The sequence below is a fragment of the Lepidothrix coronata genome, unplaced genomic scaffold (genome assembly GCF_001604755.1).
Source record: "Lepidothrix coronata isolate B3197 unplaced genomic scaffold, Lepidothrix_coronata-1.0 Scaffold190, whole genome shotgun sequence".
Lineage (NCBI taxonomy): Eukaryota > Metazoa > Chordata > Aves > Passeriformes > Pipridae > Lepidothrix > Lepidothrix coronata.
Genome location: NW_016690370.1, coordinates 617181 through 640992, shown reverse-complemented (window position 1 = coordinate 640992; position 23812 = coordinate 617181). Strand labels below are relative to the sequence as shown.

Here is a 23812-nt window from a genome sequence, read left to right as displayed (position 1 = left end):
AACCTGTGCCAGGGCCTCCCCACCCTCACAGCCAGGAATTCCTTCCCAATATCCCATCTAAACCTCTTCTGTCGCTGGAAAGCCATTCCCTGTGTCCTGTCCCTCCATCCCTTGTCCCCAGTCCCTCTCCAGCTCTCCTGGAGCCCTTTTAGGCTCTGGAAGGGGCTCTCAGGTCTCCCTGGAGCCTTCTCTTCTCCAGGTGAACATTCCCAGCTCTCCCAGCCTGGCTCCAGCCCTGGGAGCAGCACCAGGACACCAGGACTGGGCTCACCTGGGAGCTCTGGAATACAAAGGGGCAGGAGATGATGGGCAGGACAAAGCAGGTTAAAATTCAAGGAACACATTTCAAAGTGATTATTAATTACAGCAGCTTTAATCAAAAGCCTGGGATTGATTACTCCCACAGCCATTATCCATGGGGGGCTATTGATCCCTCTTCTGATTCCCTTTCCCTCACTTTGCCCAGGAGGAATGTGGGCACAGGGAGTGGCCAGCAGAGGTGCCACATTCCCTCCTGCCACTTTATCCTTCCCAGTTTTCATCAGCATTGTTTGGATGCTCTTCCTAACACGCCCCAAACTTCCTGGTTTTATCTAAATCCTTGATTTGTTCCTGTTTATTTTGAATTCTGAGCCGTCAATATAAATATTAAACAGGGATAAAAGAGGATCCCAGGGTGTGCCAGGTGCTGGGACAGCCCCTGGGACCTGCAGCCCAACATCAGGAGTCTGTGGCACACCAGGGACACCAGGGTGGGGCAAAACCTGCCACTGCCCAGGCAAAAACCAGGAAAGATCTGAAATCCCAGCTCTGGTAAGACACAAAAAGCTAATTCACATATTTATTCTACATATATTATGGGTATTAAATGATTTGGGGACTTAACAGGCTGAGTTCAGGTCTTTGCTACCACAATGAACTTCAACAAAATTTACTGAGATAACTGATGACCTAAGGCAGGAACTAATGAACTAAAGGGCATCCCAATATATTCCTGGGTTGGTGAGTAAAGCACTTTAACTTATTAGAGCTGCCTGACCTCATCCCATCAAATCTTCTCGTGGCACAGCCAACCTGTGGTTTTAACATCAATCACACCAAGGGAAGAGTCCTTTAACTCTTACTAAAGGAAGTGGGAAGGGAAAGAGGTGCATTTGGGGTCGTCCTGTGCAGGGCCAGGAGTTGGATTCCATGATCCCTGTGGGCCCCTTCCAACTCAGGATGCTCTGTGGTGCCCATGGATAAAGTGCTGGTTTGATTCTCCACGTGAGAACTTTTGGCCAACAGGTTAAAGATGAGTATTAAAAAATAGAGTTCATCAGCTGGGATCATTTTAGACTTTATAATGACGGGATTTTCTAGAAGTTGAGTCCTCCAGGTTTTCTTGCATGTTCTAACTTTGCTTCTATGACCCCCCCATGACTTAAAATCACAGAATCATGGAATGGTTTGAGTTGGAAGGACTTAAAGCCCATCCAGTGCCACCCCTGCCACGGGCAGGGACACCTTCCACTAGCCCAGGTTGTTCCAACTGGCCTTGGACACTTCCAGGGATCCAGGGGCAGCCACAGCTTCTCTGGGCAACCTGTGCCAGGGCCTCACCAGCCTTCTTTTTAAAAATATTTTAAAAAACTTACATATCTGATATGAAACAATAGGAGTAAAGATCCTTCAAAACCACCTGCTACGTGCTCATTTAGGTTAATTGAATTAAATCCATAACATGTGTTGTTTTAAAAGCCCATTTAAGCTACAGCAACACGTTCTCTCACTTGTAGAGGGGCTCAGTTTTCCTGCTCTGAGTTAAATCCTGTTAATCCAAGTGTTCCAACATGGCATTTCCTGCAAGAATACAAACCCATCTTATTATGCTCCACCCCTGGAAGTGTCCAAGGCTATGGGACAGTGGAAGGTGTCCCTGCCCGTGGCAGGGGTTGGCACTGGATGGGCTTTGATGTCCTTCCAGCCCAGTTTGGAATTCTGGGATTCTTCAGACCTGAAGAGTTTAAGTCTGCTAAAGGAAAGCCCCCACAGCAGCATGTTCAGCTCAGTAAAATCTGGGAATAACCCCCCAGGCTGGGCTTTATTCCCTGCTCCAGGCCCAGCTGTGTCTCCGGCGCATCCCCTCCCTCCCTGCCCACGTGGCTCCATCGCCAGGCCCATTCCAAATGCTATTTTCCAAGCATGTGCCACACGACTTGTTCACATAAATGGAACAAATTAAACTGTCTCCACACATATCCCCTCGCATTTGTAGCCCTCATTCCTCTCCCCAGCACGCGGCCCAGCCGCCGCATTATCTGGGAGCGGGGCCCGACCTCGGGATATTGGATTGTGCCGCAGCTCTCCGGGACTGAACCGCCGGGAAACGCTTCATCACCCGCCCCCCCTCGCAGGCAAAAATCAACTTTAAATTTGCCCTGATGAAAAATCAATAACCCGGTAATTGCCTGGCTTATCATCGAGCGAGGGGGACGAATCGGGAAGCGCCGCTCGGCGTCGGTGCCGATTCCAGGGAAACGCGCGGGGCTTTTGGGATCACTAAGCCAGAAAAGGGAAAGGTCTCCGAGTGATAATTAAATCTCCTCGTGCTGATTTTGCTGCCAAATTTATTTCCCCAGAGTCTATCAAAATGTTGCAGTGCCTACAGGGGAGGAAGAACGAATCAATTCAACCCTGGGCCGGCACGCGCCGGGAAGGGGAATGCAAATTCCAAGGGAAAGGCACCGGGATAACACACCCCCAGCCCCTGGCACAGCATCACCCTCCCAGCCACTCACCCAGGGCCTGGCTGCCAAAAAGTCCCATTTAGCACTGCTGGTTTTCTGGGAAAACTTCTTTTCCTTGTTTTCTGGTACGTGTCCAGCTCCTCCTCCCCACATGGCACTGGGAATGTGCCCCTGACAGTTTCCATGGAATATTTAGAACTATTATTATTCATGGGACACTAAGAAAAACAAGCCCAAAATCTCTCCCTAATGTCGACCAAAAACTGGAATTTTGACTAAAACTGGAATTTTAAATCCATATTGGACACAAACCCACCTACAACTGGAATTTTCAATCCATATGGGACCTAAACCCACCTACAACTGGAATTTTAAATCCATATGCAACAGAAACCTACCTACAACTGGAATTTTAAATCCAAATGGGACACAAACCCACCTACAACTGGAACTTTAAATCCAAATGGGACACAAACCCACCTACAACTGGAACTTTCAATCCATATGCAACACAAAGTTACCTACAACTGGAATTTTCAATTTATATGGGATATAAAGCCACCTACAACTGGAACTTTGAATCCATATGGGACACAAACTTACCTACAACTGGAACTTTCAATCCATATGTGACACAAAGTTACCTACAACTGGAATTTTCAATTTATATGGGATATAAACCCACCTACAACTGGAATTTTCAATCCATATGCGACACAAACCTACCTACAACTGGAATTTTCAATCCATATGGGACATAAACCCATCTACAACTGGAATTTTACATCCAGACAGGACTCGCTTTGGATTTTTCCATCCTGGCTCGTGGTGGGTTTTATTCCAATTTTTCCATCACCCACTTCAGCCACTTGGAATTTGTCTGGAGTGAAAAATCGAGTCTGGTGGGTAAATCCCCTTTAGATTTTGATGTTTTCCAGGCACTCCCAACCCGAGGCACCAAAACCCAAGTAGGAACAATCCAACCCTCGAAAACGCTCCCGGAAAAAGTCACATTTTTGGCTAATAGACCTAATTTCATGCAGCAAATTAACATAACCCCCATGGAAGTGCAAATGTAATCAAACTGAAAAATTCAAATGAGGCCGAGGGAGCCCTTTTTCTTTCTTGCTTTGCTTTTTTTGTCCCTAAAAAAAAAAAAAAAATAAATCAGCATTTTGCCGCGTGGCCTTCGAGCGACGGTAATTAAAACATTTAAAGCAGCACAAGCCCCCCAGTCTCTAATCTGGGCTGGGGTCAGCTGGCTGCAGATTCTAATTTGTCCTCAATTTTTTATTCATGCCAGGGAAATGCTGCATATTTAACAGGGAACCAGCGGGAAGGGGCAGAGCTGGGCTGGGAGGTCAAATAATTTGATTTCCGAGCAGATTACAGGGAACATCCCCCATCTAATCTCAGCCCTGATTCGCCAATAAAGTGACAATAAAAGGAATGTTAAGACACCCTCGCCACGGGGTGAGGGAGAAAACCACTTTTTATGGGGTGGGGAAGGATTGTTTCGTTTGTACAATTATTTTCATTGCAGTTCCTCAGTAGAGGTTGAAGAGGAATCACAGGAACTCGCTGCCCACGCAGGCTGGAAGTTCCTTTTGAGGAGTTGGATTTAAGAAAATAAAATGAGGGATTTTAGGGAAGTCAAAAATTTTTTTAAAAATCGTAATTTAGAATTTTTTACGAAAAGACTTTATTTTATTTTATTTTACTCTACTTTATTTTAGCAACTGGACGTGGCACTCAGAGCTCTGGTCTGGTTGACCAGGTGATGACCGGTCAAAAATTGGACCTGGTGATCTCAGAGCTCTTTTCCAACCAAAATTATTGAGATTTTTTTTTTTTTTAAATGACCTCTGAAAAAGGTTTACAACAATTTACTGATGACCCTGTGGATATTTCAGGCCAACACTGTTGCTTGAAGATGCACAGACAGAATAAGGTGTATCAGGTCAAAACACAGGTCAACTGCAGCTGGACATTCCTTCCCACTTCCTCATTATTTCCTTATTTATTGGCATTATTCCAAGCAGAAGGGCTTGGGAGAGTAGGCAGGGAATCCCAATGGACAATTATGCCCTTAATGAAATAGGTGAATTAATTAAAAAAGTCAAAGATGGGTGACAAGGTGGGGATCAGTCACAGGTTGGACTCAATGGCCTTGGAGGGCTTTTCCAACCTCAGGGATCCTGTGGTTCCAAGAGGGTTCAAACCCACCCACAGATGTTCTGTGAGGAAAGAAGAACTAAGAAAAAACGGCAAAAATCTCTTTTTTTCAAGAAAAAATTGCCACTGGGGCCCAGCATGGACGGGATGGGGAAGGGAACACACAGGAAAAATGTCCTGTTTGCAAATCCATACGGGACATAAACCTGCCTGCAACTGGAATTTTAAATCCATATGGGACATAAACTTCCCTAAAACTGGAGTTTCCCAGGGTGCAATTCTCCTGGATGTCTTGCATGGGCTTGGGATGCTTAAACTCTTCATGCACAATTTAATTAGACCTTTTATTTTCCACGGAAAATGCACCACTTTGCTCCTGGTTGGGAACTAATTCCTCAGCCAACTGATGAATTTGAGGGAAGAAGCTTCTCTTCAGCAATCATTTTCTATTCATTTTAAAACACTCACAACTCCCTCAAAGCCACCACAGGACAGTTTTTATGGGGCTTATTAATAAACTGAAAAGAATTCCTCCCGTTTCCCTGTAAATTCCCATTGTTCCCAAGTCACAAACCGCCCCTTTTTTCTTCCCTCTGCCTCTCCATACTCCCACTTCCCTCCCCCTGTTGGCAGAGCAATTACTACCACATGTGTCACTCACAATGGGATGGAAGGGGAAAAAACACGTTCTTTTCCAAATATTCCCTGCAAATTCGTGCCATTGGCACCCAAGGACCTCATCCTGACAGCCGGAGCCTGGCTCCGGGATTCCTGCAGGTGGAGGCTTCTCCATGGGCCCAGCACAGCTGGATGGCTCCAAAATCCAGGAATTACAGTGGGGAGGGGGCACAGCTGGTTGGTTTGGTCCCTTTTCCAGCCAGAATTCCAAGTGCCCCTTCCTCTTCTTTCCAAGACACGTCTGGGATATCCCACTTTTCCACTTGCCTTCAGTATCCTAAGTACCTTCTCCAAGTAGGATCAACTTTGAGCACCAATTAATCCCCCTCAGCATCCCACAGGCCCAAAGTCAAACTCCTGAATGATCAGAACATTTTGATGTGGAATGAAATTCATGGCAGCCACGGATTCAGACAGGGAATTTTCCTGAGTTACCTCTCGTAAGGAAATCATGGAATCACAGGATGGTTTGGGTTGGAAGGACCTTAAAGCCCATCCAGTCCCACTCCCTGCCATGGGCAGGGACACCTTCCACCAGCCCAGGTTGCTCCAAGCCCCGTCCAACCTGGCCTTGGACACTTCCAGGGATCCAGGGGCAGCCACAGCTTCTCTGGGCAACCTGTGCCAGGGCCTCACCACCCTCACAGGGAAGAATTCCTTCCCAATATCTCATCTCACCCTGCCCTCTGGCAGTAGAAAGCCATTCCCTGTGTCCTGCCACTCCAAAGTCCCTCTCCAGCTCTCCTGGAGAGCACTGGAATGTGCAAGGAGCAGAGGACAGGGAGTATCAGGAACATTCCCATGGACACTGGAAACACAGCCAGGAAGGGAAGCCCTTCCCTGTATTTCTGTGTGTTTGAGTCAAACAGAAACTCGTGGAAGTCACATTGAAAGGATTCATTGCAATCTGAACAACTGGGATATTTCCTCAGGGATTCTGTCCCAGCTCAAGTGAGGAATTTGGAGGCTCCTGGGATGGTTTCCCTTGGCTCCCTCACCCTGTTGGAAACGACTCTTCCCATCTCTCCCTGACACACAAGCAAAATCCATTTGGTTTAGTTATTCCACCTGCTGCATTCCAAAGGGAACAGCTCTGATCCCACCAGCTTTGAGGGCACCAAATTTCAGCAAGAAACATGTGAATTCATGTCATGGCATCCCACAGACTGAACACCCAAATGAACTGCCAGCTGTAGGGAAATCCCACCATCCCACTGGAGCTGGGACCCTTAAAAACCATCAGCTCTGACTTACTGGGCTTTAGTTTGTCACTGAGTTGCAAAAAAATTCCTCACCTTCTTCCTTTCTCCTCTTGGCTTCCTCTTCACTTCTCTCCTTGGCCTTCAGGGCTTCGTCTGCTTTAGCTAAAAGGAAAAGAAAAATGACATAAATGTTACAATTAGTTCATTTATCTTATAAAATCATAGAATCACAGAGTGGTTTGGGTTGGAAGGATCTCAAAACCCACCCAGTGCCACCCTTTGCCATGGGCAGGGACACCTTCCACTAGCCCAGGTTGCTCCAAGCCCCGTCCAGCCTGGCCTTGGACACTCCCAGGGATGGGCTGCCAACAACCTGTTGCCAAACAACATTTCCCAGGGTTCAAACCCAATTTCAGATTCCTTTTTCAGGGTCCCACAAGGAAATCCACGTGCAGGAGAGAACAAGGACTTTGTCCTTCACACAGTTTATTTAAAGATTTTCCTACAGGTAAGAAGCAGCATAAATGGGACTCTGGAGGGTAATATTGGGTCAATACTGGGGCAGTAACGGTTGCAAATGAGTTAAATTCAAATCCCTGCGTTCATTTTTTGTTCAGTAAAACTTTGGAGAGACTTTTGAGAGGGTTTTTTTTTGCTTTGAACACAGACCTGCCCACCCCAGTTGCCCCCAAAGCGACCGATAACGACCCGAACACGGAGCGTTTGTGGAGTGGCAGCTTTGCTGCCATAGTGAGTAATCCAGGAGACCTATTCCGGGGATAAACCACAAAGCAAACAATATTTTCAGGGATGCAGAGCTGCATTTAGAAGAGGAGTCAAACCCCTCTCACTCAGGACTTTATTAGGCAGAACACAATTTTCTCTTCACTCCAAATCACAGCAGTGCTCCTTTACTCATGTTACAACAATATTCCTTAAAAAGAATCCTTTTCCCTCTAGAAACCCCTTCCCTTATTACTTAATTATCTACTAGTTGCTCAACTGCAGGGGTTTTCAAACACTTTACTACAGATGTTAAAGAAGATTAAAAATATACAGCACAGTAACAAGGGACTATCAATATACTCTGTAAATTAATTAAATTTCTGTTCTAGCACATCATTTATTCCAAAGCATTAATGTCTCAAAGGAGCCATTCTCTTTTATTGCCATCTCACTGCCTGATGAGTGAACTAAGTGAGAATAAGCCTCTAATAACATTATACTTGATGAAATATTAAGTTTTCAAAAGTATCAGCAGGCCAAAAGAACCAAAAATAAAACAGGAGTTCAGGGTTTAAACCAGGCAATAAAATCACTGTAAACTGGGGCACAAAGGGCAAAAGGGTGGCCAGTTTTGCAAAGATTTAGTCCCACCACCTAGCGAATCAAGCAATCATTTCTAAAAATCAAATTCAGATCAGGAGGGGCGTGAAGGGGTCTTTCCAACCTTTTTTCAGCCAGTGGTTACACCTCAAAATGCACAACGTGAACAGGGTGTTACAAACAACAGGAGTCATTGCACAGAGTTCTGGTTCCAGTTACACACTTCTGGTCCCACTTCCACACTTTTATACATATTTAGACAACATTTAAAGCCCTGAAATATTAAAACTTTTCTGCCACCGAAGATCATTACAAGAATCTATTAAATCAGATAATAAAACCAAACCACAGCTAAAGACTTTTACTTCATTTACACTTTATTCTCCTTGGTAAAAGGACAGGGATAATAGAAATTCCATTTAAATTCAATTTGGGTGATATGTGTAATTGTAGCTGGACCCCTTGAGTCATGTAAAATGCTCAGCTTATGTTTCTCTCAAATTATCCCGCTCCCATTCCCATCCCGCTCCTTACGACTGCCTTCAATATGTATTAGCAGAGCTCATTAGGCTGGAATTTAATAATGCAAACATCAGGTGGGTTTCAGGCCCCTCCATTATCACACAAGATGGATTGCTCCCATCGCTCGTGGGCCAACTGGGCACAATTGAGATTCAATAAACTCCCCGGCCCAAATTGGATTTATCTCTTCCCTGCTCCACTTTGTTCCTCCTCCCCGGTTTGCTGCTGCCCAGGAACAATTCATTGGGCACCTCGGTGCTTAGCCAGGCAAGAAGATATTAAAACACACGTGGAAAGTGCTGTTAGTCAGTGAATCAATTTGCAGCTTGTATTTGGGAACTTTAAATCACCGGATTCCAACCTTTGGAGCTCCAGTGAACCTTTGGAGCTCCAGTGAGAACTTCTGCTGCTGAAGCAGAGCTTTGGCCTTCCGAGTCCTGGTTAATTAGAGGGACAATGGAGCAATTCAGGAAGTATCAGGAGGACAATTCTCTACATAAAACTGCTAATTAACAACAATTTAACTGATCCCATAAATGCCCAGAGCAGTCGGTCCCTGAGGTCAGAGGGCACCGTCCACTGCTACCAACAGAGGCACTGAGACCACGAGTTGCTTTAGGGATTTAATGCTGAAGATTCCCTTAAAATACCTTAAATTTTCAGTCATTATTGCACAGAACTCCAGAATGGGGCAGGTTGGAAGGACCCACAGTTGTTGTCATTCTTCTTTTTCTTCTTTTCTCCTTCTCCTTCTTCTCTTCATTTCTTTTTCTTTTCTTCGTTTCTTCTTTTATTTCTTCTTCTTCTGTTCTTGTTTTTTTCCTCTTTTTTCTTCTTCTCTTTTCCTTCTTTTTTTCCTCTTTTTACTTCTTCTTTTTTCTTCTTTTTTTCTTCTTCTTCTTTTTTTCTTCTTCTTCTTTTTTTCTTCTTCTTCTTTTTTTCTTCTTCTTTTTTTTCTTCTTCTTTTTTTTCTTCTTCTTCTTCTTCTTCATTATTATGCTGATGCCAGTGAATATATTGTTGTTGATGTTACTATTATTATTAATATGCCAGCAAATATTTTTATTCACTGACAAAGTGCCATTAAAAGCTGAGATTTATTTTGACCGAATCGAGCTGCAATCCAACCACACCCAAAGATCTTTACAACTTGAAGGTTGGACTTGACCATCTTGGAGGTCTTTTCCAACCTTAACAATTCTGCCAATCTATAACTTATTCTAAGACATGACAGCCCCTCTCTGCTCCGCGGGTTCTGTTCTATTTTAGTGTGTGCAGGAGCACAGTCAGCCCTTCCTGGCCACTTAAAAGCACTTCCAGGAGCTGATGTTTGGAAGAGCTCTGCAGAGCACTTCCCTGGGCGGGGGAGGACCAAAGAAGTCACCTCAGCAAAAGCCTGGCTTTGATTGATCCAGGTTGGTTGGAGCTGCTGAGGCTGCTCCCGAAACGGGGCTTCCTGCAGGAGGAACAGCCAGCACAACAAAGCCTGGCTGCTTCCAGAGCTTTCCAAATCCCAAATCAATCAATGACGAGCTGCTTGAGCTGGAAGCATTTCAGGGCTCGTCCAACCCCAGCTTAAAATCCCCATCCTGCTGCTGGATGTTTGCCCTGGGGATGGGCAGGGACAGGCAGAAGATGCTGGAGAGGTTTATCACTAATAAAATATAAAGTTGTGAATGCAGATATCTGCTGGTGGACTCTTAATACAAGCACAACAGTACTTTTAATCCATTAATTAACACACCAGTTTTGGTGTTCCCAGGTGTCCCTGTGGAAGGGCTGGTTCCTGGCTGGGATCACTGTGCTGGATGCAGCACAAAGGGGGAAGAAGTAAATCCTAACTTTGCAATGAGAAGAAACTCTGAGTAAAGAGTGTGGACGTGTTACCCAGACAAATAAACACAGAAGTGGAACAATATTGCTAAGTTACAACAAAGACAATGAGATTTAATTAAAATTAAGCTGCATTAAGTACTTTTTCTGTTATTGAAACACCCCAGACTAAGCCCAAAACATCCTTCTTGTTTCCATATGGACTGAGAAGAGAAAAAAGAGTTCATAAACTTTCCAGCCTGGGAAAAGGAGAGGGTGGGTGTTTCCATCTCCTTGATATTCACGTGGCACTTTCCACAAAGCTGAACAAAAACACACTGCAAAAATCAACAGATTTGGTATTAAAACACCCTGTCCATGATATTATGAGAACAGGGAATGCTGGGACCATCTCTTTGGAGCAACAGCTGATAAAACACAAACAAAAAAGCTTTTCCAGGGGGAAAAAAAAAAAGGAAGAGAGAAAAAAATGGTCACCACCAATAACTCATTTTCTAAACAGCACCAGTAACGTGCATCAGCCTGTCTGGGCTTGAGAGCTGCTCACAGGAGGGGGGTTCAATGCTTTTGGAAAGACTCAATGGATGGATATCAGCATCACTTCTATGGTCAGTTCTGTGAGAAACACATCTCCCAGGCCCCAGGGACAAGACAAAGTCCTCCAACACATGGACAGCATTATTTTCCTCTTAATTACTGAGGATGAGGAAAATGGAAAATTAACAGCACCAAAAAGGAACTTTAATTGAACAGCTCAGCAGCTTCTCTTCCTGGGTTTTGCAGCAGAGCCAGAGAGGAGCATTTTCCCCAGGATTTCACCAGGAATTCCTCATCTGCAAAGAACCACAGGCTTCAGCTGTGTTGATGTTTCTGGGAATGGGAAAGGCCACACCTTCTCTCTGTGTAAATAAGATTATTTGAGAGTGAGATCTGGTGTAGGAGGGGATTCTCCACCGTGGTTCTGTGGCTCCATTGGTGCTGCCACAGCACAGGATTGGCCAGGGAAGGGAAGGGAGCTGGGGAAGGAGGGCTGAGGGAGCTGGGGGGGCTCAGCCTGGAGAAAAGGAGGCTTGGGGGGACCTTCTGGCTCTGCAACCCCCTGACAGGAGGGGGGAGCCGGGGGGGATTCGGGCTCTGCTCCCAGGGAACAAGGGACAGGAGGAGAGGGAACGGCCTCCAGCTGTGCCAGGGGAAGCTCAGGTTGGATATTGGGGAAAATTCCTCCATGGAAAGGGCTGTCCATCCCTGGCACAGCTGCCCAGGGCAGGGGTGGATCCCCATTCCTGGAGGGATTTAAAAGCCCTGTGGATGTGGCACTTGGGGACAGGGGTCAGTGGTGGCCTTGGCAGTGCTGGGGATGGTTGGACTTGATGGTCTTAGAGGGCTTTTCCAACCTCAACAATTCCATGATTCTGTGATTCTATTGAACCTCTGGGGTGGTGGAAGCCCTCAAGGTTTGGGAAGCACAGAGCCACTCCCTGATGGATGGATGGATGGATGGACATTGGAGCGATGCTTCAATCCTGACCAGCCTCACACTGTGCTGAGGTAAAACAGTCCCAGGAAAAGCTGCTAATTAAAAGAAACACAAAGAATATGAATTATTCCAGGGTAGAAATAGGGCAGGGGCTGTTTGGGGCTGGAAAGCACAGCAAAGCTCATGGAAGAGCCCCTGCAGCAGAGCCCTCTCCCAGCACCACGGGAGAAGCAGGGAAGGTGCACAGAAAAGGCTCAGCTCCACACTAAGAATTCATTTTACTGTCAAAATTCAAACAAGAGGAGTGTCAGAACACCCACCAACTGCAAACCACAAGGCACTCGGGAAAATAAACTAATTCAACATAATTGTGGACTGTCTAGCTCTTCAAAGTTGAAAATACAAGATGTATTTGGGGAAAAGAAAGCACTGAAACTCAAAAAACACACATGGACATCCCATCTAAAGATGCAGCCAAACCATCCACGATGCTCATCAGAAAGACTTCACCCTTTCTTTTAAACACAAACATTTTTGCACTTATAAAATATTCAGTCAGCTCACATAGAAAAATACAAGTAGAATCCATTATTAATTTACAAGGCCCTGTTTAATTTACATGCTATTTTTTTCTGGTATATTAAATTTATCAAGGCTGGTGGAGATCCTCCCTGCTGAATATTCATGGGCTGACGTGGAAAATTATCTCTTCTACATCCAACAAACTCCAGCACAAACTCCAAACAACCTCTGGCTGTGACACCACCAGACATCCTTTTTATCGTCCCAATTTATGCTGGTTTTCTATATTTTTGTCTTTTCAGTTCACGATATGAGAACATTTCCCCCCAGATTTAAACAGCACATTCTTAGAGGTCTTCCCATCCTAGAGGGCTTTTCCAGCCTAAATGAGTCTGTGATTCTGTGAGTCTGTGATTCCATGAATTCATGATTCTATGAATCCATGATTCTATGATTCCATGAATCCATGATTCCGGTGGCCACTTGCCCAGTCCATCCATAAACACGGACCCTCTCACTGCCACGAGGGCTCTGTTTATCCCTGTCCTCCCTAATTAGGTTGTGATTCCCAAACACCACAAGTTCCTGCCATTGCTGTCCCAACTATGACGTGTTATTTAATTACCCCAGATTCTAATTACAGATGCTGGAGATTCCTGAGCACGAGGGTGGATCCAGAGCTCACAGTCACACTTAAAAATTCCCTGTAAGCCCAAATCTGTTTGCAGGGAGTTGTTATCCCACCGATTCTTTCCAGTGTAGGGATGTTATTTCTCGCCCCTCACAGTCAGACAGGTTTTCCAGAATATTAAATGTATTTTTGGTAGAAGATACATCCAGTCCCACGTGCCTCGACTAGAAAAACACAAGCAAAACCCAAAAGTTTTCTTAGTCTTATAACCAAGATATTTGATATATTTAATACATATTGTATGTTTGATATATTTGATATATATTGTATAACCAAGGTATTGGTATTTATTGAGTATTACCAAGACATTTGTCTATCTTGGGTATAACCAAGAGATTTAATATATTTGCTATAACCAAGGTATTTGATATATTTGATGTAACCAAGGTATTTGTTTATATTGGGTATAACCAGGATATTTTGATATATTTGCTATAACCAAGATATCTGATATATTTGATGTAACCAAGGTATTTGTTTATATTGGGTATAACAGGATATTTTGATATATTGGGTATAACCATGAGATTTAATATATTTGCTATAACCAAGATATCTGATATATTTGGTGTAACCAAGGTATTTGCCTATATTGGGTATAACCAGGATATTTGATATATTGGGTATAACCAAGATATTTGATATATTGGGTATAACCAAGCTATTTGTCTATGTTGGGTATAACCAAGATATTTGTGATGATTTTTCGTGCCAACCAGGCAATTTCTCACTAGTTTCTTTAATTGTTACCATTTCCAGGAGGCAGCTTGTGGAAAACCTGCTGGGCAGAAATGGCCCAGGGCCAGGAGAAAGCAGAGCACGAAGGAAATCCCACAAACCCGCCGACCACAAAACAGCTTGAGCGACTCTCGAGCCTAAACGGGTTAAATATTCAAACCAAACTTCTCTGGAGAGAAGGAGACACGTCCATCCCTGGCCAGAATATTAACATGCTGGTCAGAAACCCAGGAGGGAACATCGGCTGAGCAGGGACACGGGGTGTTGGGCAGGGAAAGGGAAGAGCTGACAGATCAAATCCCGCTCCGGCGAGCGGGGCCGACCTCCCCGAAGACCGCCCGGATCCCGGTGCCTGCCTGCCGGATTAAGACTGCCTTTCTCATCACTTAATGCTTATTTTCATCACTTTGCTTAAAATATTGATAATCAATTAGGGCTACGTCTGTTTTGCCACAGAATCTGTGTCACAGTCTATCAGACTGTCAGGGCCAATTCAATCCTCATTCAAAGTTAATTTTTGCTTCATAAATCTGCCTTTGGAGGAGTCATTAGGCGCCGAACATCGCCCGAGGTGCAATCACCTATTCTCTTTCATTAGAGGCAGGCAGGGAAGGTGAGGGAGATTATTAGAACTTTGGAATGATCACAAAGCAGCGTGCTGCCTGTCACATCCCCCCAACACTTCATTCATCTCGCCAACTCGCTGCCAACGCTTAAAATGGACATTATTCATGACCATCTGTGACACGCTGAATATTCCGGAGCGGGAGTGATGGAAAAGCCGTGCCCTGCTTGGACTGGGAAATTAATTCCGTGGTCAGAACAATTAGGAAGAGAACAAACTCGGTTTGGGGTGTTGTTTTTAGCCCTCCAAGACGTGCTGCTGCTGTTTCAGGAATGTGGTTTTTTAAACGTAAATCCGTGAGGGGAAAAACAGGCTGAAAAGGGGACATGGGGTTGTTGGGAAGGAAATGGCAGGAAGTGACAGATAAAATAAGGGACATGGGATGTTGGGAAAGAAAAGGTAAGAAGTGACAGATAAAATAAGGGATGGGGTTGTTGGGAAGGGGAAGGTAAGAAGTGTCAGATAAAATCCTGTTCCAGCGAGCGGGGCCGATGACCCCAAAGATTTCCCCATATCCCAGTGGCTGCCTCCTGTCTAGAGTGTGACCCCTCTAGGTGGTCAAACCCTGTATTTCATGGTCCTGAAGAACAATGTGCATTTCCTTTACTGTGGAAACAAGTTGTTGGGTTGGTTTTTTTAAGCAATTCCCAAATTTAAGCGTTTGTAAAATGCAGCCAAATGAGATCCCCACACTGGATTTGGATGAGCTGCCCCATTAAATTACAGCACTTCACTCCTGCTGGACAAGCAGCTCAGCGTGGGGAATAGATTTCCAAAATCAAATGTATTTATTGCTCTTTCTCTCCTTCCAAGGAGCATGTGGCATTTTTAAGGGAAAAACAGCAAAAATGCTGGTGCAAGACACCACCATCCAAAAAATTCATTAGACTCCACCATTTTCCATGCAGTATCCCTCAATCCATGCAAGGGCTTAAGATGTACTTTAAGGACCAGTCATTTACATCTAATGAAATAACATCAAGCAGTTCCTTGAATTCCATTACCAAAGTCAAAAGAACAGTAATTTACATTTTTTTCCCTGGTATAACCAGGAAAATGGTGTTACCACTAGCAAATCTCTCATAGCCTCTGTTGTTCTCCTCCCAAAATATCCTTATTTTCCAGAATTAAGGACCAATGTGGCACAGTTCCACTGACTCCACTCGAGCCAAGCACATTTACCCCAGCTGAGGGTCTGGCACTCCACATTTATAACAATAATCCTAATGAAGGCTTAATCAGCAGATCTTGGCGAGCTACATTCATCTATTATTCAGGGCACTCCTAATTCCTTTCTTTCTGCCACTGTTTCCCACACACACACACGCTGGATAAAAAAATCCAACCGAAATATGTTTTAACTCTGAGGATGAACTGGCTCCAATTGCTTCCATGGCTCCTGACTCATTGCAGGGGCTGCTGTGGAATATTCCAAAGGTTTGCTGCCATCCCAGAAAAGGCTGTGCATTCCCCACCTCTTCTAATCAACTGATGCTTCTCCTTGGACCTGCTGCCCCAACCTGCAGCTGAGCTCAGGAAAACAGAGGAATTGGATGCAATTCCTGTATCCTCGGATATTTGGTCTTGGAGAGGAAATTAGTTCTTGGAATAATTCAGTAATTCCAATGGAAACGTTTAAATGGCACCTTCTATCCGAGTTTCTTTTGGGGAAAAGGGGTGGGAATCATGGAATCATTAAGGTTGGATCGTCAAGTCCAACTGTCAATCCAGCACCACCACCACCACGTCCTCGAGTGCCACATCCACCACATTCTGTGAACACTTCCAGGGATGACTCCAAGGCTTCCCTGGGCAGCCTGTTCCAATGCTTGACCGCCTTTTCCCTGAAGAAATTTTTCCTAAAATCTAATCTGAACTTCCCCTGGCATGACTTGGGGCCATTTCCTTAACTCGAGGCCACTTCCTTAACTTAAAGAGGAAAGAAGAGCTTTCTCTTCTTTAAGGGAAGAGGAAGGAAGAGCTTGGGAAAGGAAACGGATGGCCCAGAGTTAAACAATCCCCTAAACTACTGAGCTAAGAGGCAGCAATATTTAGGAGAAAAAAAAAATAAATTCCAAGTATAAAAACTGAAGGAGTAAAAGGTTATTTTTTATTACATCCTTCAGGAATCATTTTCAGCTCAACTGGAAAACTGAGAAGTGATTGATATGAAATACTCCAATTTTGATACAACTTATTTAAACTGTTTTTATCTGGAGCTGTTTCTTTCCCCCTGGCACAGCATGGATGGAAAAGGAGAGGACAATGGAGGGTCTTCTGTTCACAGGGATGTCACGGAGCTGGTGAGCAAGTGAAAGGAGGGAGGCCAAATTGGGTGGGCTTGGAGTAACCTGGTCCAGTGGAGGTTGTCCCTGCCCATGTCATGGAAGAAATGCTTTTAAAATCATCATTAAAATTATGAAAGATAAATTTAGGTTGGGTTTTTTCCCCTTGATGGCTTCAGCGCTCCCAGGAATCAGCCCTTTCCTGTGAGGATCTCGGACTAAACCTGCAGGAAGCCTCTTGTACAGCAGGTCTCAACCAAGCCCTCCATCTCCATGGACTGTGTTCCATCCTACCTCCCACCTCCCAAGGGACACTCAATCCATCCTTCTGGAATGTGCCAGCTCCCATTCCCCACTGCATCTGCATGAGAAATCAGCCCTGTGTTGGACCAACCACGGACCTGCACAAGGAAATGTAACAGCTTGTCCATATAATTTCACAAATAAATTAAAAAAGCAATTGCTTAAAATATAACCACTAATAAAAATTATTTAAATGAATTCTGGGAAAAAACCTGGCACTGTGCCTCAAATCCAGTTGTCATTCCAGCCTGTGGATTGGGAATGACAGTCGGCTTTTCTCCTCAGGGTTAAGGGCAGAATTCAGCCTGACAGCCTGTCAGCAACCCTGAAAAATTCCCTCCCAAAACTTCGATCCCAAACGAGCCCTTCTTTCATCTGCCAATTTCCCAACGTCAGGAATCACCACGTTAAGTGGAAATGGAGGAGACGACAACTCGGCTGCCACGGAGAGGAAGCCAGAAACCACGGAGCACTTCCAGCTGATCCCAGGGAACACGGTTGGGAGGAGCCAAACCGGCCCCAGCACCTTGTAACAGCTCTGGGAATTCCCAGCTCCTGATTCCCAACCGAATAAAAACATAAGGAATAAACCACATGGAATAAAGCTGTGTGAGTGGCTCCCATCGGTGATGCTGCCAGCACAGACCCACCCAGAGCACGGGGGTGAAATGCCCTTCTGCCCTGGCAGGTTCACATCAGGTTCACAGGAGTTTTTGGAAATAAACCTTCATAATATGTGAGTTTAATTCCCCAGATTTGTTCCCAGGCACAGGCCCATGGACACCACCCATGACCAACAGTCTTTCCCAGGAACAACAACTGGAAACCACCAAAACCAGTGAGAGCTGCAGACCCCCGTGGTCCAGATAACAACAAATCCCAAAGATAATTACCCAGATTCACTTCCCTGCTCTTCCTGGTGCAAGATCCAGGCACCAGCTGCAGCCAAATGGGACATGGCAGGGATAAAACATTCCTGATTGGGCTCGGGTAGGGCAGCCAAGGAACACTCCAAGGCAAAGAGAACTACTCCATGTGACCCCAAGCAGGAGGTGGAAACACCTACTCCTTAGAAAATGCTTTAAGATACTTCCTAGGTGAAAAATGGACAAGTTTTATTCCTTCTCTGTGACTTTCTGAACAGAACCACTCACTAAGAGAATAAGAGAAATTTGGGATTTCCTACTGCAGAATAAATTAACAATATCTAAAAGACAACATTGATAACACACAAATCCACAAGGAACCCACAGGAAACATTTTAGAGGCTTTTTTTCCAGAAAGAAGGAACTTTGTTCACCCCACTCGTGATCATCTCCCACTTGGACCACGACATTAATGAAAAAAATCTTCGTGAAGCAACAAAAACCAAAGAGGATCAAAAAATACTTTTTGTAAGTTATTTTTTAAACCTGTAAGCCCATAAACACCAAGACATCATTAAAGAAAGTGAGTATTAGCACCAAATAGTGTCAATCCATAAAGATCTTGAACGGGGCATTGGAAAATCAGGAACCGAGGTGGAAAACTCCCGGGTGCGGGCGCAGGGAACTCGCAGGATTTACTGTGCCATAACTGCGGAATCATGAGACAGGAATCCAAAAGAACTTGACATCTGGCACCAAAAGGGGGAGTGTGTGTCAAGGAAAGATTTGTGGGGAAGACCTACAGCCCATGCCAAGGCACACTCGATTACACCGGGATAGCCTTGGGAGCGGGAACGCGGGGCCGGGAACGCAGAGAGCACGGAACTCATCCCGGCGGCAAAAATGATGGGAAACCCTCCATTCTCAGCTTGTACTGTTAACTACTGCAATCATTTACTGTACTCAGCATTATTAAATACTCCCCCAGGATAAAAGAGGTAAATATATTGCTTAAATATTCAGTGGCTGCTGTAAAATCTCATTCCCGATTAAGTGATGAAGATGAAGAAATGCTGCTGAAAACAAACAATTTATCTTCCCAGCGCTCCTGGAATGCTGCCAGGGGCTCTGTGGGCTGGAATTCAATAGCTGCATTAAAAGGAAACTACAGCCCTACAACACACCGGGCTGAACATCCCTGAGTAAACAGTTTGCTGCAGCGAGGCTTCAATAATTCACCAAGGAATTTGGGCTCTCAAACGTTTTTTGGGAGTGTTGGATTCCTCAAATAAATGCTTGTTTTTAAAAGTTCCAGTAGAGCCCTTTAGAGTGAGTGGGAAAACAGACAGGTCCAAGCCTGAAAAGCACCAAAGGAGTGATTTCTAGGAGAGATTTGTTATCCCCGAGGAAGGCACCTCCAAGGACAGATCTGATAATATACACCTGCATTTCCTCTGCTCATCTGCAACCTTGAGAGATCCCAACCGGCTCTCACAAGTCTGGGCAGCATAATTTTACTTCAGACACATGTGCATCTATATATTTGTATAAAGCTGCAATGAAGTAATAAATAAACAGCCTCAGTCAGCACCAGAAATTCCATAAACTTTCCCAAATTAAGTTTTACTTACAGCTGGCTTTAACTTAGGCCGGGAGCGCTCTGCAAGCTCTGCTGCTGCACTTCCAGAGTGTGTTTCTGTCATTCTTAGAAAATAGAAACAATTTGAAATATTACAACCTCCCTGAAGGTTGAATGGAGAGGGGACACACAAAACCTTGCAGAACTGGCAGCAGAGCCCCTCTGCTGAGGCCCAGCATCCATCCAGAAGGATCTGGTTGTGAACCTGGACGTGCACCCACGGGATGTCTGTGCATGGAATCTGTGATTTCAAACCAAGATCTAAGATTTGTGCTAATCACATATTCCTTAATTGCACTGCTTTGGGTGGGTGAGACCTTAAAGCTCATCCAGTTCCAGCAGTGGCTGCCCCTGGACCCCTGGAAGTGTCCAAAGCCAGGTTGGACAGGGCTTGGAGCAACCTGGGCTACTGGAAGGTGTCCCTGCCCATGGCAGGGGAGGGACTGGATGAGCTTTAAGGTCCCTCCCAACCCAAACCATCCCATGATTCTGTAACACACTCTTTTAAAAAATCATCACTTTTTTGGGGATAAATTTCATCGTAACATTTTTTGAAACAGAAGATTACTTTTAAAATTGGCACAAACGTTGCAACCAGTGTAAGAACCATCCCTGAAAAACACATTTAACCGCTTCAACCCCTGTTTTCTCACAGCACTTGATTTCCACTCCTTTGAACAGCCCCAGTCAATAACAACCAGGCCAGACCAGTCCTGAGCCTACGTGGTAAAAACAGGTACTACAGCAGTGCTGGTTGAAGGGGCTGTGCCGGGCACGGGTCAGCTCAGGGAAGCATCCCTGTGTCCTGGAGCCGCGCTCCACGTGCCCTTCCCGCTCTCCCGGGGTCCCGGGGCATCGCCCCCATCGATCCCTTCCCGTCTCCAGCGCGATCGATGCCGGGCCAGCTCTTTAATTACACCAGTGCTGAGGGGAACTCATCGATCCCCAGCTCTGGGGGACACTCCACTGCCCCCCAAAGCTCAGCAAAGCCAGGGAAGCGCAGGGCGGCGGCTCCGGCCGGGATTCATCCCGGAGCAGTGCCCATGGACAGGCCAAGGAACTCTCCTTGCTGTGGGTTGGGAGCTCCCCCTGGCAGGTGTCACGTTCTGAGCGTGGGCTCATTACTCTAATTAATACAATATTAGCAACAGAGCTTCCTATCGATCCCTGACCCTCCTTTCCAATAGGAAATTCCAAGCTGGGAGGGAGGGACGTGGAGACCAACAGGTTTAAGGGTTTTAATCCACACCAGCTTTATGTTATCATTCCTAAAAGTCCTGTTGATTTCTACCAACAGCAAAAGGGATTTTACTATTACACTTCATTAACTACTTTGTTGCCAGTAAATCAATTTTAAAAATAGTTTAAAAATACCCCAAACACATTTTAATAAACAATCTGATAACATTAATACACAAAAATGAACAAGTTTAAATTAATAATGAAGCTGAGGTTTGATTTTAACAAAATAAAACTTATAGAACCACAGAATCATTAAGGTTGGAAAAGACCTTCAGGACCATCGAATCCAACTTCCAAGAATTATTTATGTTGTTATAAAGTAAAATGTTTCTTTCCATCACCTAATGAGGAAAACATCTAAATATGAATGACTGCATATGGAATGTACTGTCATGTGCACATTTCATGGATATAACACAGAAAAAAAAAAGACAGTACTCCTGAAATCATAATAAAAGTGGGAAGTATTTGAAATTTTCGATTTTTCCCCCCCAAGTTTACAGTGCACCAGGGATGTTCCTTATTAGCAGGATCAATTCCACACGGATCAAATCATACAGGATTCCCTAATCCCCCAACTTTGTCCTTTAAAACTCATTTAGAGCCTCATTCCCCCTCTCTGGAGGGGTGGGCAGCACTAATGGGCACCCCCTGCCTCCCCCCAGCTCTGCCCTTTCATTCCCTATTCCCACAGGTGCTTCTCCTTGGAAATGCCCAAATGGCATCAACCTGTTGTCCGGCACATCCCTGAAAATCTGAGCCTGCTGGAGAATTCTCCCAGGAATTAAAGCCCTGTGACCACCTCAAGCTGTTCCTCTGGCTGGGGGGGGGAGGAAAGAGTCAGGGGGAAGTGAAATAAATCTCATTTTAAGGGAGGAAAATTCCAAGCGGGATCGTTTAAAGTAACTCCTCGTGTGCCAAATACATCACTGCCTATAAATTGGGGAAAAACTGGGAAATATCAAGCGTTGTGAAGGTGCTAAAGGGGTTTTTTGTGTTTAAACACAGCGACAATGTGGCTGTTAACAAAACCTGACACTTGTAACACAAACCATGTCGCATCAGGTGCTGCTGCACACAGTCCCTGCCGAAAAACTGGGGGGAAATTGGGAAATATGGAGTGTTTTGACAGTGCTAAGGGAATTTTTGTGTTTAAACACAGTGATATCGTAGTTGTTAACAAAATCCGAGACTTCTAATAGAAAATATAAAATACAAACATGTTACTTGGCCTGCAGGGGACATCAAAAGCTCTGCCCAAGCCCAGCTACAGCCCTTACTTTGTAAAATATCTTGTATTTCTCTTGAACACGTTGGGTTTATTTCCATGCCACAAAGGGAAGGAAGGGCTGCACTGCTATTCCTGTGGTGGCACTCAAAGCCCCATTCCCAAGGGATGAGATTGGAAACCATCACCAGGACACCCACAGGATTTGTGCACCTCGGCAGGAACAGCCCAGGGAGGGAAGGGGGTGTCCCAAACCAGCTCCTGAGGGAACATCCGAAAAGAAATCTGTTTTTAACACCTAAAATGACACCCCATTCCGCAGGTTTCTGCACATAATCTTAGTGCCAGTGGAGTGGAATTCCCAGCCAAAATATTTAGGGATTCCCAGCACTCTTTTTGCAACTATAAATCCACTAAAACTAAAAATGCACTGTCAATATTTGAGGTTATTGCAGGGCCAGATTACAGGAATTCTCCATAAGAATATTTAGGGATTCCCAACACTCTTTGCAACTCTAACTGTCAATATTTGGGATTATTATTCACTTCTAAGATTAGGTAAACATGTGCTGCTGGCTTAAGTTTTCCAGTGGAAATGGTGAACAGTGCTGAGTTCAGCTGGACTTGATGATCTCGGAGGTTTTTTCCAACCTTAATGATTCCATGATATAATTTTCTACTCGGAAAAAGAATCAAACTTGTATTTTCACACCAAAAAAAAAAAAAAACCACCACAGAAAGAAAAAAGCTAAACATTAAATTGCTGCTTCAACAAACTGTTATTCCATGTCTCACCAGTCCATTAAAGGCAGTAATTTAATCAGTTTGTATTTTCTCGGGAAAATCTCATTCAGAGAAATTTTATTGCCAGCGATCTAAATAGTAAATACTTATTATCCCCTCCAAATGAGGTTTTGCTTGCCAAGGGCAAACCCACGGCTGTTATTGGAGAGCTCTGTCAGAGCACAAGAAGTTAAAAAGGTTATAAAGATCCCATTAATGTCACGGCACTGTCGGGGGAGGGCCTGCGAGTGCTCAGTAATTGAGGCCTTTATTCAGTGTATTAGCACGGCCAAGGGCCCGTTAATAGGGTGCTTTAGGCTTTATTTGCCTCAGCCCCATAATCACCTCCACACAGTGAATCCTGTAAATTTATCTGCTGGAGAGCACCGAGGGTTTTATCATCCTGGGGAGGCTCAGGCTTGGAATAAAATGGTAATAATCTCCAGCTTTAAGGCAAAGAGGAGGCACAGCCCGTGGGGCCACGAGCAAGTGGTGATGGGGACTAATTGGGGACTAATTGGGGACAGTGACATGGGGGGAGCACTGGGAAAGGGCACAGGGAAGTGTGTGTTTCACCACAAAAACGCTGGGAAATAAGGATGTAAAATAAGCTTTGAACAGTCAGTCTGTAATGCTGAGAAACCTAGAAATGGTACAGCCCAAAAGACAATATTAAGATGGATAAAAAGTAATATATTTCTCACTGTGAGGGTGGGGAGGCCCTGGCACAGGTTACCCAGAGAAGCTGTGGCTGCCCCTGGATCCCTGGGAGTGTCCAAGGCCAGGTTGGATGGGGCTTGGTGAGACCTGGGCTCGTGGGAGGTGTCCCTGCCCATGGCATGGGTGGAACAGGATGGGCTCTGAGGTCCCTTCCAACCCACCCCAGTCTGGGATTCTCCCTCCCGTTGATGTGCCCACCTGCACCTCTGGGTTTGGCTCCCACACGTT

At 45.0% G+C, this 23812-nt stretch overlaps 1 protein-coding gene across 1 annotated transcript in view; it reads right to left on the bottom strand.

The window, feature by feature from the left end:
• Nucleotides 1-23812, bottom strand: part of LOC108505412 (serine/Arginine-related protein 53-like) — a 68744-nt gene that overhangs the window by 11358 nt on the left and 33574 nt on the right. Inside the window, exon 6 of the mRNA XM_017831365.1 lies at nucleotides 6878-6946. Within this exon, the coding sequence (XP_017686854.1) occupies nucleotides 6878-6946 (69 nt within the window). The remainder of the gene's footprint in view (nucleotides 1-6877; nucleotides 6947-23812) is intronic.